This window comes from Epinephelus fuscoguttatus, linkage group LG19, assembly GCF_011397635.1.
Source record: "Epinephelus fuscoguttatus linkage group LG19, E.fuscoguttatus.final_Chr_v1".
In the NCBI taxonomy this organism is placed as follows: Eukaryota; Metazoa; Chordata; class Actinopteri; order Perciformes; family Serranidae; genus Epinephelus; species Epinephelus fuscoguttatus.
In genome coordinates, this window is record NC_064770.1 from 33,999,503 (window position 1) to 34,014,045 (window position 14,543).

A 14,543-nucleotide genomic window follows, 5' to 3' on the forward strand; every position below is an offset into this window, starting at 1 on the left:
CTGTTGCATAATTATATAACAGCATTTTCACATAAACATTCAGCCACTTGTGGAAAATGTAATATGTGGGATTTGTACACTGAATTGTTCTGGTATACATTCAGCTCTGCAGACCGACAGGGTAATATGCATCACTTGTTCGTTCATGTGAGTGGTTCCATTCAGAGACCAGGGTCTGTTTCCTAACTGTTGTTGCCATGGTGACACCGAGATGGACCCTGCTCTTTGAAACTCACACCTCCTCTTAATTTTTTATTTTTTTGGTTGAATCTCCAAAAAGGCTTTCTTTTCCTCGCCCTCCTCTCCGCTCCTTTCTCAAAATGGTGTTTGAGTTTGAGAAGAAGCGGAGGAGAGATGACGGGAAAAAGAAAAACCACTTGGAGACTCATTCGTCCCCCTTTACATTCGCTTCCCCTCTGCACCGTTGGCTTTAACTCTGCCATCGTATTGCACTCATGCTGCTGGCGTTGTTAATGCCAACCACTTTGTTGCTAAAGACAGTAAACCTCTGTCTGCTTGTTGCTGTTGCCACTGCTCTGTTCTTCTTGGTTTTGCACCCTGATGGCTTTCTGGGCCTGAAAGATTTGTTGCTTTCAGACTTCAGCAGAGAATCATTCCCCCAGCTGTTGCACAACACTGTGTGACTGAATGAGCTACTTATTAAGACAAATTGATGTACACCAGGCTTGGCTTCAGTTGCTGTAGAGTGCTGCAGGGATGACATTTTTTCGTAGGCCAACCTGAGAGTTAGCATCCAATGGGATTTGTCCACTGGATACTGGATTACTGCAGAAAATAAACTCTGTGGCAAACAAAAGTAGATAGTACTTGGGTATTTTCCTCAGCAAGATAATCTTGACAAATGAGCACTTTCATGCAGGGTGCCTGCAGATCCCTAAAAAGTCAAAAACAAGGCTTTAGTCACTGTTGAAATATCTTAAATTAATCTTTTTAAAAAAGTCTTAAAAATGCAAAAAACATGGGAAGCATGATTTTGAAAATTCTTTTTAACGTTGCATCATAAAATCTCAAAATAATTGGTGACATCTTTATTTATATATACATAAAATTGACTGAGTGACACGCATTTAATTATTTTATTTATTTATTTTTTAATAGGGACATAGGTTTTCAACTCTAGTCCCTAGCTGAGCTTCAAAATGTAGATCTAAAATGGTATTAAAAATACACAGTTTAAAACATCATAAAACCACAATACTCTATAAACATGGAAGGCACAATAATGTACATGAAACACAATCCACACACCACAATACATACATCACAACATGTCCCACAATACACCTACTACAACAGCCATACCACCATACACCAAAACACTTACGCTAATACCCCTTAAAAGTTTGAGCACATTTACCAAAGAATGAGTGCAACCCTGGTTTGCTTTTAGCCAGCACTTGACCTTTGTTGTGAAGGATTTTAAATGTGTAATCAGTTTGATTTCAGTTGGTAATGTGTCCCAGAGTTGACAGCCTGTTATGGAAAAAGCTGATCCTCCAAATTTAGATTTATGAGATTTGACCAGCAACACTCATGTTGTGTTTCTAGAGGGATGCTTAGAGCAGAGGATCTACTGTCTGCTAGCTAGCTGTTACTGCACTCTGGACGACATAGGGAAGTGCTAATTTAACACAAATTTGGCTTATTAACCAAGAATTTGTGGCACGGCTGAAAGTAGTACAAGACAGTGCAAACGAAGCTCGGTATATTTCACACAAAAAGTTTTTAGAACTTGGGACGATGGGAATCAAGGCAGGGAAATCCCACATGCAGAGTGAGAAACACAAAATCACCAAGAAAACCTGCCAACACCACCAGGTGTTTCCCACTTCTGTTCTTCCCCTGTCTCTGCCATGAGACTTAAAAGTCATGTCTTATGTTACAATAAACATCTAGACAAAATTTATCCCCAACCGTAAGTCAGAAAATGATGTCAGTCCTTGTTTTTTCCCCTTTTAATTTTCTGTTATGGTAAAACAGGTGTTAAATTTTATTCTAAAAAGGCATTAAAAGTTCTTAGTCTTAATCTTCCCATAAGTGTAAATGGAATAACCAGAGTTGAAAAACTTATGTTAGACTTTAACGATCTACACCACAGTTGCATGACTTCAGCTTCACCACCATGCCAAGGTTGTAACGTAGCATTTGTCTTGATGACGTCCTGCAGCCTCTTTAGCCACATGTTAGCAAACAGCTTTTTTAAGACACGTTAAACCTTCACAGTTCATGAGCGGGATATTTAATGGCATCTTTTATGTCTCAGAACAAAGTGTGAAAGTTTCTTAACCTTGTGTTAACCACAGACCTTATTTCAGGCACCAAACCAAAATCTCATTGACAGTAGACAAATGAACCAGAAGTGCAAACATGCTTACTCATTTCCAGTTTTAAGACTCATTCCTGCACCACTCTATAGAACATGTAAAATGCAATCTCATCTCATCTGGAGCCAGTTTTTCCATTTTTGTGCGGCAGAGGACCAGACAGACTTGTGACAGTCACCTGGTCCCTGTGCGCAGCACATAAAGGAACTTGACTTTAAATGTAGGGTGCAAAGCAGAGAGCTGTAGGGCAGAAGTTGTCATGTCTCTCTGTTTGCACGTGAACCTTCTTCTCTGCAGCGCTCAACAACATTGTCCCCCTGCACCCTCTTCTCTCCCTACTCTGGTCCCGCCTGGTCGACTGCAACGCCTTCATCACATCTTCATCTGACAACGCTGATGATGATCATCATACTCTTCCTCTCCATCTCTCTCACCTTGGTCCCTCAAATGACCAAACTGTCCTCTGACCCATCTCAACTAAACCTCAATCTGCCACTTGAATCCGGATGGCGCCCGTCCCAAATCAGGACTACTTTGACATCGTGAAGAACCCCATGGATCTGTCGACCATCAAGCGGAAGCTGGACACGGGACAGTACCAAGAGCCTTGGCAGTACGTCGAGGATATCTGGCTGATGTTCAACAACGCCTGGCTGTACAACCGCAAGACGTCCCGCGTGTACAAGTACTGCTCCAAGCTGGCTGAGGTGTTTGAGGCAGAGATCGATCCTGTCATGCAGGGCCTGGGATACTGTTGTGGGAGGAAGGTAAGGCAGGAGGGTGTCCTTTTGCTTTTGTAAACTCATTTGGTCCCAATATTTCCTTTAGTGAAGACTAAAGGAAAGACTAACTTTGCTTGTCTTTTGTTATTTAGCTAATTTATGATCAGTAGTAGGGTATAAAGAAATATCTGTATTTGCTTTCAGGAGGAGAGCTAGAGGAGAATTTGATACCACCCTCATATGTTCAGTAAATGTAACGCTACAGCCGGTTAGCTTAGCTTAGCATAATGACAGCTACACAGCAAAATCCACTAAGCACTAATTAACATGTTATATCTAGTGTGACATATAACATACACGTTGGCAGCACTTGTTAAACAACAACAATGGCATAACACGGCAATAACAATCATTTACCATCCCTGTTATATGATGGCTGAATCCGGAGGGTAAAGAGCTCCCGGACCTCATAATCGTTGCAATTTTTGGACATTTTTGGTTGCTGTTCTTCTTTGAGTTAGCCGCTAACTGCTTTTTAAATCTCCCAATGGTGTGTTGCACACATAGCATGTTGTGAAATCATCACACCTGACACATCCATGGTCCTGTCTTGCCATTTTACACTTTTTACACAGATGATGATTTGGTGCTGGTACTAACTCTGCTGCCAGCTTAAAGGTGAAAAATGTCCCCCATTCCTTGTTTGTACTTTTCATACGAACGGCAAGGAAGAATTCCTCTGACAATAGTAACCTTATAGTCAGACATAATTTACAGAATAGATGAGTCAGCACTATTCATCAACTTACATGACATGAATATGACGGCAACGAGTAAAACGGTCTCCAGGGCTGTCTATCAGCCGCTTGCTGCTGTCGCCTGCTCTCATCCATTTTCGAGGCGAGGTGCAGTTCATCTCGAACGAGCCTACTGATGAGTGTAGATGGCGTGATCCTCACTCACTCCCGGACTTTCCCCCTCTCACACACACTGGCCTACACTGGCAGACCCGTTCCCTTGTTTTACAACATGAAAAAAGAAACGCCTGCACATTTGCGGGTCACACAAGCAAGTAATTGTAAATTATACTCGCGCTGACTCCAAAAATGGTCACAAAATGCCACCATTTGGTTGCAGTCTGGAGCCCTGAATGACACAAACCATCACAGACTGTTGCAGCTAAAGAGCTCAGTGAATAAAGAAAAATAATTTTACCTTATGTAAGAAGTTTGTTTTGATCTCACTCTCTCTTGGCTTTAGCTCTTTGTTTACTTTCCTCACTTCAGTTTCTCTTCCCGTACACCGAGCTGAACTCAAATCAGAAAAATTTCATTCACCGACAGGCTCTGCAGTCTTTAACACCGATTCAATATGCTGAATCGTCTGTAAAAAGGGCCAACAAGGGCTGTTGAGGGCCAACGATGAAGGACACACCGCAAAGAAGAGACCACCACATTCTCTTGACGGCCGACTGTGGGCTTTTATTTCAGGGCCAGACTACCTGCTTCTGTTTGTTCGTAGTATTTATGCTAAGCTAAGCGGCGGCCTGTAGTGTTAACAATAATGAGGGTGGTATCGATCTTTTTGTCTGCACCGTCTCTCCACCAACATATAAGTATTTCCCCAAAGAGGTAAAATTGAGGTGTGGTTTAGGCTCAGTGTGACCACATAAATGAGTCAGAAAAGTAATGCAAACATACGGGCGTGTTGTGAGCTATGAGGGTTTTTTTTGTTTGTTTTTTTGTTTTTTTTGTGGATCCAAGTACGGTATGCTTGTGTGAAAACTGTTTTCCTCAGATAACCGCAAACAACCTTTTCGTTTTTTCTCTTTGTTGTTGCAGTACGAGTTTTCCCCCCAAACTCTATGCTGCTATGGAAAACAATTATGCACCATCCAACGTGACGCTGCTTATTTTAGCTACCAGAACAGGTAAGGGCTTTCGACACATTGGAGCACAAGCACACACACGTCACAGATAAATAAATACCCTTAAGGACGTCTTATGGACATTTAGACATGTTGCTGTGATCGTGCAGCCAATGAGATCAACTTGTTTTGTGTCTTGTTGTATTTTGCACATTGATTATATTGCCTACATGCAATCAGTGCAATCACAGATGAGTTTTAATTTGGCTTCAAATGGTTACCCTGGCACCATCCTCCATCTTCACAGTTCACCGTTTTAATTTTCATTATGTTCTCATTCATAAAGTGGGCTCCTGTCTTCTTCTGCAGTTATTCTTTATTTGTTGCACCATTGTTTCCCACTGAGTAAATTTACATGCACAACACATGACGGCTTGCATCTTCTGATATTTACTCGCATAAGTAAATAAATAAAGGGGGAGGGGGTTATCCATTCTCACCACCAGAAGAAAGGGTCCCACTTTATAAATGAACTGAAAGGATGATGGGTCTCTGTTGCTTTATTTTTTCCTCATCCACCCTTTCATGTTGGGAGACGACTCGTATCCTCACCCCCCTCCTCCTCCACAGCTCCTAGTGGTCTCTCATGTTGCTGTAATGTTGTTGTTGTTTACCACTGGACGTCTGACGCTAATCTTTGCTTTGCCTTGGCTCTCTGTCCTCTGTTGGTTGTTGTTCACATCCTGTCCGTCCCTCCCTCCTCCATGTCCCCCCTCTCCCTCTCTGTCCCCTCCATTGTCTCCGTCTGACCTGTAACGATTTATTTCACGCTTTTTTAATATTCATTTTGACCTCCCCATCTCCCTCCCCCCCTCCCTTTCCCTTCTCCCCTTCTCTCCCTCCTTTTTTAACGCTTGTGATGTCTGCATTGGCCTGTTTTGGTGTGACCAATCATCCACTCCAAAAATTTACGCGCAAAATCAAAACACCCGCCCACACAAAAACCCTGCATCACGATTGGCTGCTTCCTCCTGGCGACGACCTACCTTGCCCTCTGCCTCCTCCTGTGTGTCCGCCCCCTGGCCTGTCCTGCCCTGCCCTGATTGGCGGCTGCTTCTTCGTGCCCTCTCTGTGATTGGCTGTGCTGATGACGAACGGTGTAGTTCACCAAAATATGGGCTTCTTGCTGACAGGTACCACTTCTGCGAGAAGTGTTTCAACGAAATCCAGGGCGAGAGCGTTTCCTTGGGGGACGACCCCTCCCAGCCTCAGACGTGAGTACCATCACACTCCCGCCTTCCTCTCACACGCAGCAGAAAACAGCTCTCTCATCAGAAATTTGAGGTTCTCATGTGATGCTTGCCCAGATGAGCAGTTATGCAATTCTGGTGTTGGAAGCATCAAAGATTGAATGTAACCAGCTGTTATAAACTCATTTTTTGGGATATATACTCCAAAAAAAGCTGTTTACAAGCATGAATTTAAGGTTAACCCTTTTGCATCCTGTTTTACCCTCTCATTTTAACTTTATGTAGCTTTAAGGTTATAAAAATCATTCCACAGAGGGGAAGGGCACGAAATTATCACAGATCGTAGCATTGATAAGCTCCAGATCAAGATTACAGGATTAGCTCTCGGCATTGGAGAAATTAGAGAAACTTAAAAAATAGATTTCCTATTTATTCAGGCTACATAAACATGATCTTGCTCCTGTTATCTCACCAAAACACATTCGTCTATGATGCATTTTTGCTATTCCCAAGTGGAGCCTGTTGTATGTGCGAGAAGTTGGGGGGCAGCTCCCCCTGACCACTCTCTCACACATACACACACACACCCTGGTCTAAGTGACAGCGGTGGTGGACAAGAAGTAAACGTTCAAAAGTCTGGTTCCACTTCACTGGAGTCGATGCTGACAATGCTCATTTGAACTTTTTTTGCGTGTGAGGGTGGAAACATGAGCAGCTTTTGAAACACACAGGCAGAGAAATGCACAGTTTTTGACCGCCTAGCTCATAGTTCATCTCTTGTTGCTCCGTCAGCCTCAGGTATGTGATGTATGCTAGCAGCCAATAGCCCACATGGAGTTAATTAAATTATACAAATGTAGGTTAATGATTAAAGGTAAACATTAGCCAGCTGATTGCTTAGCTATAAATATTTGTGTCTAAGAAAATAACAAAAGGAGTCAATAAGAGTCAAATTAAAGTACTGTACCACATTAGTGTCTGAAAGAATCACATATCCAGCCTGTATTGGCTTATTCTAGTTGCTCATTAAAGCTGCGTGGTGTTTACACAGAGTGAAATGTTTTACCTCATGCACTGTGTTTTGTGGCTGCACCACTCCATGAAACAGAAATATTAAACAGTGAACATCTTGTGCATCATTTTCCCAAAGTTCGGCCTTAGATTTTCAGTGTTTTTGGAAACTTTGGGATCTTTGATCTTCTTGTCAATTAATTGCATTCATTGGTATCTGGTTCAGCCATCTTTTTAAGTCAGTGCCAAACATTACCTGGTTTCAGCTTCTCCAATGTGAGAATGACTATGCTTACATGCCCCAAAATTGTTTTATTTTTACTTAAAAAAAGACAATACCCCTACTAAGCTGTTTACATGGCTAATGAAAATGAATATTTCACTAATATTCCCATTTACAAGCAGCTATGCGTACTCAGATTAACATCCCCTAACATGTGGCGTCATTATAAGATGTTTTATAAGTTCACCACTGATGGTGGACATGTTAAACCATGCGAACACTGCCTTCCTTTTTAATTCCTTCAACCCCCTTCTTGAAAAGGTCAGCATTGCGATATTTGTCCAAGGACATGTTGATCCAAGTCTTTCATAACATTTAAAAGTAGGTGTGTTTCTCCGTAAGACCAGAGATATGGGCTTCGCTTTTGGGTGTGCATCTCGACCCCAGCCTTCAAAACAGTTGGTTAGTTGGTATGTGTACAATGCACAAAGCTTATTGTCAAGAAGACAGGAGGCTGTGTGTTACTAACTGCGGTAAAAACCCTAATTGACAACAGAGACAATGGAATATGCTGTTCATGTGACCCATATCCAATTCAGAATACTGTCATATTTGGAATAACAGTGGAAAATTAGTTTGCATGTAAACATAGTCATCGTAAATTAAATGTCTTTGGGTTGTTGTTTGGACAAAATATGACATTTAATGATATCACCTCATGCTCTATAACATTATATAGACCAAATTGATAAAGGTTACGATGATATTTAGATATGCTATGAAGGAAATTTCAGAGCCTCTTTTCTTATTGGGTTGTTTCATCTTGTCATATGTCATAATTCTGTCAGTATTTCACATTACAGTCTTACAGGAGTTTGTATCTCAGTATGATAGGTAGTGTTGAATTTTGAAGCTAGTGGTCACATTTTGATTTTCTGTACGCCTTTTCTGATTTGAGGATATTTCTGCACACAGCAGGGACTACTGTGTTGTGTCTCAGTGTTTTATTGTCTGGTGTTTTCCACAGGTCCATCAACAAAGACCAGTTCCAACGAAAGAAGAACGACACACTCGACCCTGAGTTGTACGTCCCCTTCTTTTAACTAATCAACTCTCATTTACAATTATTACACACCTTCTCTGTGATAATGTAAAGCCACTGTTTTTGTGTATTTAGATTAAATTGCATCATGATTATGGATTTTATTTTTAGTTAAGCCACTTGAATTTGGTGCTTATGTATAAATGTTAAGTGATTATATCTGAATAATAACTTTAGATATCGTAACTGTCCTTATTCGCTAAACGTACTTATTTAGCAGCTCTTTCAGAGGAACAAACAAAGTGTCTCTGTAACCCATGGCACGTTGCCTTACTAACTTTGGATATTGTGTCTGTCTTTTGTCTCCTGTTCTCTCTCTGCTCAGACTTGTGGAATGTATTGACTGCGGTCGTAAAATGCACCAGATCTGCGTCCTGCATAATGATACCATATGGCCATCGGGGTGAGCCAGCTATCATACGCACACTCTGTACATTCTGCTGCGTGACTGGAAAATTAATTTGGCCTTTTGTGGTCCTTGAAAAGCTTGAGATTCATCTAAAAGTAGCATGAAGACCTAACAAACACATGAATACACATTTTCATCTAGCTGTAGATGTGCTGTTACAAACAAATTGTCAAAGAATACACAGTTCCAACTTTGAGGTACAAACTGAGAATATGTCGGAGCCTCAGGACAGAAAATGTCTGCCAATGTGGCGGCAGCAGATACTCACACAAACAAAGTCCTGCAGCTCGAGTGCAGAGTGAGAGGCTCTCATTCCTCTGAGTTTGATCTGCCTTCATGTGTGGTCTGTTTGTAATTAAAAGACGTGAGCAACGTCAGAGTCATTAAAGCTGTTTAAAGAAAGGAAGACGGACATGAAAGACCAAGTCATCTCTTGATTAAAGCCACTTAATCACTGTCATCGGTGCTGATTGTGACAGAGCTGGTGGCAAGCTACAAATTTAACCATTTGTTGTTTACTTCCTCCTCAACCACAGCTTTGTGTGTGACAACTGCCTCAAGAAGGCCAACAAGACGCGAAAAGAGAACAAATACGCAGCCAAAAGTAAGTGCCGTGCTACTGGCTCATTTCATGTCTGTATTTTATGACCTTGCCTGCTTCCTTTCCTTCATCCAGACTTTGTCATTGTGTTTTCATCCCTTTTTCCTTTTGCCTAAACACCAACATTTCAGAACATGAACTCTGCTGCTATCTAACAGCGGTTTCACTGTATCATTGTACCCCTAATTTGATCGTCTTTGTACTTGGTAACATTAGTCCTTTTCCCATTGCCATGGCGTCCTCTGGTGATGGATAAAGCTCCCGGTTCAGCTATAATTTGTACGCATACGTATTTGCGTTGCAACAACTCCCAATCTGAGTTTTCCACCGTCGTGACCACCTTACTCACATGTGAAGGCCCAGACACACCAAACTGACATCTAAGAACTAGTGGCAACAAAGGCCATCTGTTGCATCACCTCACATCATTTGTCTCTGCCACAAAGTTGTGCTTGAACACACCGCAAAGACTTTAGCCACAGCCAGCTACCACATACGTTCTGCACCTGTGTGAGAGGATATAACTCCCCATACCAGCAGGTGGCGGTCGGCTGAATTTGTCATTTGAAAAGGGAAACCAGAGGGCTGTCAGAACAGATTTAAGATGCTAATTAGCCAGTTTGCACTTGAACAACACAACCTGATGCTGAAAGAACAGAGTATATCTACTGTGCACGAGCCCATGCCTGTTTCTGTCAAAGAGCTCCGTGGCTAAAAAGTATTTTTACCTCAAAAAACAAGTGTGTTTTGATCTCACACGAAACTACCAATCGGATCTCATTCACCGATGGGCTTTGCTGTCTCAGTTGCTGATTTCAACATGCTGAATAAGCCAAAAAAAAAAGCCAACAAGGGCCGACCGGTGCCAGTGGTGTGGGACACGCTGCAAAAACTAGGGCGACAGACGCTCATCAAAGGCCGACTATCAGCTCTGTGTGTCAGGGCTCCTTCTAACAATAACCGTTCCACCTCATCAATGGCCCAGACAAAGAAATCTCTGGTCTTACATTTTCGTTATTGTCGTTCCTCTGTATTTTTTTTAAGTAGCTAAGCAACCAACCACAGAGTCAACAGTCTAGTTCCTGTTAACTCCAGTGCACACATGTCCAGTGTACAGGAATGGTCATTTGATGTGTTTGAGGCATGTTAGTATGGATGGAGATTATTTGTGAAACAGTGCTAAAACACTGTTTTAAAATGACAACATATTTGTGTGGATGAAGCCTCAATCAGTGTACTTTCGACTGAAGCAGATGTATACTGCCACCACTCTCGTGTCTGTGCGACAATATTTACTTATATTAAATAAGTCTTGTTGTCAGCGTGAGTTTGCCAGACAACCAGCAGAGACTCCATAAGGTCACTGGGCCTGGCAGCATGTAACCCCTGTGAAACCACAACATTTTGTTTTAACACTTACGCACTTTTACAAATTAAACCAAGCAGATGCAACCTGTTAACTGAGGAAAATCTTTTCATGTATTCTATGTAGTTAGACACAGATTTTGTCCCTCAGCTGTTGAAAACCCTCTGTCTGACAAATTCAGGAATAAGTTCAGGGTGGTAAATTGGCTATAGCTACAAGTGAAGCGAGCTTGGACACATACTGTTCCTATCTCTCGGTCTGTTCCCACCCCTCTCTGTATTCCACCTCTCACTCTTCATCCTGTTTTGTCTTCTACAGGACTTCCTCAGACCAAGTTGGGGAGCTATTTGGAGACGCGAGTCAACGACTTCATCAAGCGGCAGAACCTCCCTGATTCTGGTGATGTCACCATCCGTGTGGTCCATGTGTCAGACAAGGTGGTCGAGGTCAAGCCGGGCATGAAGTCCAGGTAGGAGGTCATATTTCACCGCTGCGAAAGATGGCTTGTTGATTAACTTTGATATTTGTACATATCGCTCATCAGTGCAGCAAAACACTGAACGTGATGGCAAACAAAATGGATAATTGGCAAAGTTATCCTATCGTCATTTTATTTTAGAAAATAAACCAGAAGAGACACAGGGTTTTCCACAGTGTTGTAGTGGAGATTGACAAACACATGCATGAACAAGCATTCAAATCACTGCAGTATTTAAAACAGAATCCTGTCTGTGGTTGTTTTATTACAGATACAAAATTAGACAAACATATTGCAAATATGGGCTTTATCATTCACCACAGCGTGTTGTATCATGAAAAAAAACACACAAGCTGAACACTGATACACTGAGCAGGTGTGTGAAGTGAAATAATCTCGACGATCACAGTCATCAAAAATAAAAACGCTGGCAACAGAGTAAAAGAATCTACAGTAAGAGAGGAAACTCTTCGTACAGCTTCTTCAATACTGCACTTCTCTACAGTACCCTCACTTATCATTTCTTAGTTTGTACATCCTCATCTCCTCTCCTCGCGTCTGAGTCCCTCCCACCTGAGATGCAAGCAGATGAAGCAAGGAAGAGACACGAGGAGAGGAGTCAAGGCAACAGCCTTGTCTTGTTATAGCATACCACTGTATTGTATGATCTCTGTCAGATGAGCGTAACAGTGTTCATCGCACATTTGAAAATTTTAAACAACTAATACAACCAAAGATTATAAAAGGAACAATTGACATTTCTGAAGTCATGGTTTGTATGTTCCAGCCGCGTGTCACGCCTCCTTAATACGTCACAGGTACCGCAGAGGATACACCTGAGCACCCGTAACTCCCCCGGCCAGCCTCTTCTCTCCTTGAGATACCTTTTCATAATAGAGACATCTTGCAAGACCCTGCACAGCTATTGATTTTCAGTCACAGGCAGGTGATGAAGAGCCACAAAAAAGAGAAAGGAGAAGAGGCCTATGTGTCCCTGAAAGTTTATAACTGAGGAGAACAGGATTTCCCTTCATGTTTTACAGTGGAGGGGCTGAGTATTGCCTGAAATAAGGCGCACATTCGCTAACAGAAGAGAGTATTATGTTTTTGTTAAATATAATAATATGCTTAATGGGCTTGAGGATAAACAAGCGGTGCATCACACAACATTATTAAAACCACTGTCTAGTAACCACACTGATAACGAGATCAGATTACGTTGCAGTAATTAATTAGAGCTGTGCATAGCAGTGATGGAGAGTCAGTCACCATCAGATGCGGATCAGACATCAGGCTGAATTTGGTTTGATAATGATGATGATAATAAAGGACTCAGGTTACACCCACAAGAGGCTGCATCGAGCTGCAGTTAGTTCACAGTTTGCACTGACCATCGACGGCTGTGATCAGACGAGGGCGAGGAGCAGCGCGAGGGGCATCGCTTCTCCAAGACCAGTTTCCAAACGGCAGTTCCTCCACAGCTATGCAAAAACAAAATGTGCAATGTGTTGTTGCTAGGCAACAGCTGGTTGGCCACGGTGCACAGTAGAGCACGTAACAGGCAAGTCTGTAACAAGTAACTGAATTTAGAGTTTGTTTACTAAAGTGTGGGAAATATTGTGAACACTGGTGGAGCATAAATGCACAGTGGGAAACGTTTTTATCTCGGAGGCAACAAACGGATTTTAGTACGACAGCCTGCTGATGAATGTTAGACCACCCACTGCTACAGCAGCACAGTAAAGTTTGTGTGTTGTCTAGTTAATATAGTATTAATGCCACTTCATAATCCGTTTGGGAAATCTCACCAGCTGGCGTTTTCCACAAAATGCCAACAGTTAAAGCACATCCCACACTAAATTTGCTAAGTCCATTCTGTGCTGTGGTTTTGTCCTGAGTCCTGGCTGATACTCAGTTAACCCATTTGTGCCTGCAACGGAAATTTTTAATTTCCTTTTGGAAGTGTTGTCTTGGCTCGCCTAAAGCCAAATCTGGAGAAATTATCAGAAGTGGTCAAACAGTTGCTGAGATACAGCAAATGTTCAGACTTTGGGCACCTGGGACTGCTGTTCTTTCATATCTTTCTATAGCTCATATTTCTATAGTGGTCCCGTGTGCCCAAAGACTAAATATAGTAGGATAAGAAAATGTCTGTATCTTAGAAACTGCAAGGAGCACAATCAAGTGTTTGGCATCCATGATCTCATAATAACTTCAATATCACAGGTACGCACACACATGCAGAGTGAAAAATATTTAATGTAGAAAACGTTTAATAAACACAATGCAGCAGTTTTCTCATTTCTCAAAAATCCTGATAACTATAGATCAAAGTGTGATTTTTTTTTTTATGTGATCAAAAAGTTTCATAGTTGCCCCAAAGACTTCCGCGCCAGATTTCAAGTCCAGTCAGAACAAATGTTGCAGCATTTTTACTTATTATAGTTGATGTAGTTTTGTGGCACAGATGTGTTTAAAGACTGTAATGTGTTAATTTAAACATTCCAGTCACTGGTTACACGCTTGCATCTCTTCTGTTACCCACTCCCTTCAACATTCAACACTGCAACTCGAGAAGTCGTCATCGTCTCAATTCGAACCAGCCAATTATGACTCTCATATTTAAAGCATTGCACTGTAAGGTGGTGTGGTCCATATTTGCACGCCACCCAATGTTGTGATGTCTTATAGTTCAAAAGATGAAACCAGTATTTCTACTACGTGCATAAATGAATGACGCTGCTGCTATATGAAAGTGTCCCTATGCACAGTTAACTCACTTTATTTACTTTAAGCAGCCAGATTCGGGGCCCTAGCAAGGATTATATATCGAACACCCTCAGATAAGGGTGCTCCAATCGAATGCCCACCAATCTGTATGGATCAGTAGAGCTGATCAGATGACACAAGACACACAAGAATTTTTTTTTTTTACATGCTGTTAAAATGGCTTCACTGGTCTGATGGTTCTGAAAAACTGTAGCTCACGCTTAACATTTACTGTTTCATGCGGGGTTTACTGCTAACCTGACGTCCAGCATCTGCCTGTCCCAAGTGCAGACACTAGCCGCTTTTACACTGCCAGCGAATGTTGGGCTGCTTTGCCGGCAAGCTGCGAGCATTTAGACACACAGAGCTGGATTGGCGAGTTGATCCGAGGTGCCCAATT

The 14,543-nt window shown here is 41.9% G+C and overlaps 1 protein-coding gene across 7 annotated transcripts in view; it reads left to right on the forward strand.

The window, feature by feature from the left end:
• Positions 1 to 14,543, forward strand: part of ep300b (E1A binding protein p300 b) — a 48,977-nt gene that overhangs the window by 21,761 nt on the left and 12,673 nt on the right. For 4 of the 7 annotated variants that reach the window (XM_049560421.1, XM_049560424.1, XM_049560422.1 and 1 more), the window contains exons 18-24: positions 2,873 to 3,112; positions 4,909 to 4,997; positions 6,098 to 6,208; positions 8,446 to 8,502; positions 8,846 to 8,923; positions 9,466 to 9,533; positions 11,215 to 11,365. In XM_049560421.1, the coding sequence (XP_049416378.1) occupies positions 2,873 to 3,112; positions 4,909 to 4,997; positions 6,098 to 6,208; positions 8,446 to 8,502; positions 8,846 to 8,923; positions 9,466 to 9,533; positions 11,215 to 11,365 (794 nt within the window). The remainder of the gene's footprint in view (positions 1 to 2,872; positions 3,113 to 4,908; positions 4,998 to 6,097; positions 6,209 to 8,445; positions 8,503 to 8,845; positions 8,924 to 9,465; positions 9,534 to 11,214; positions 11,366 to 14,543) is intronic. The other 3 variants (XM_049560423.1, XM_049560425.1, XM_049560427.1) reach the window with 1 other exon arrangement.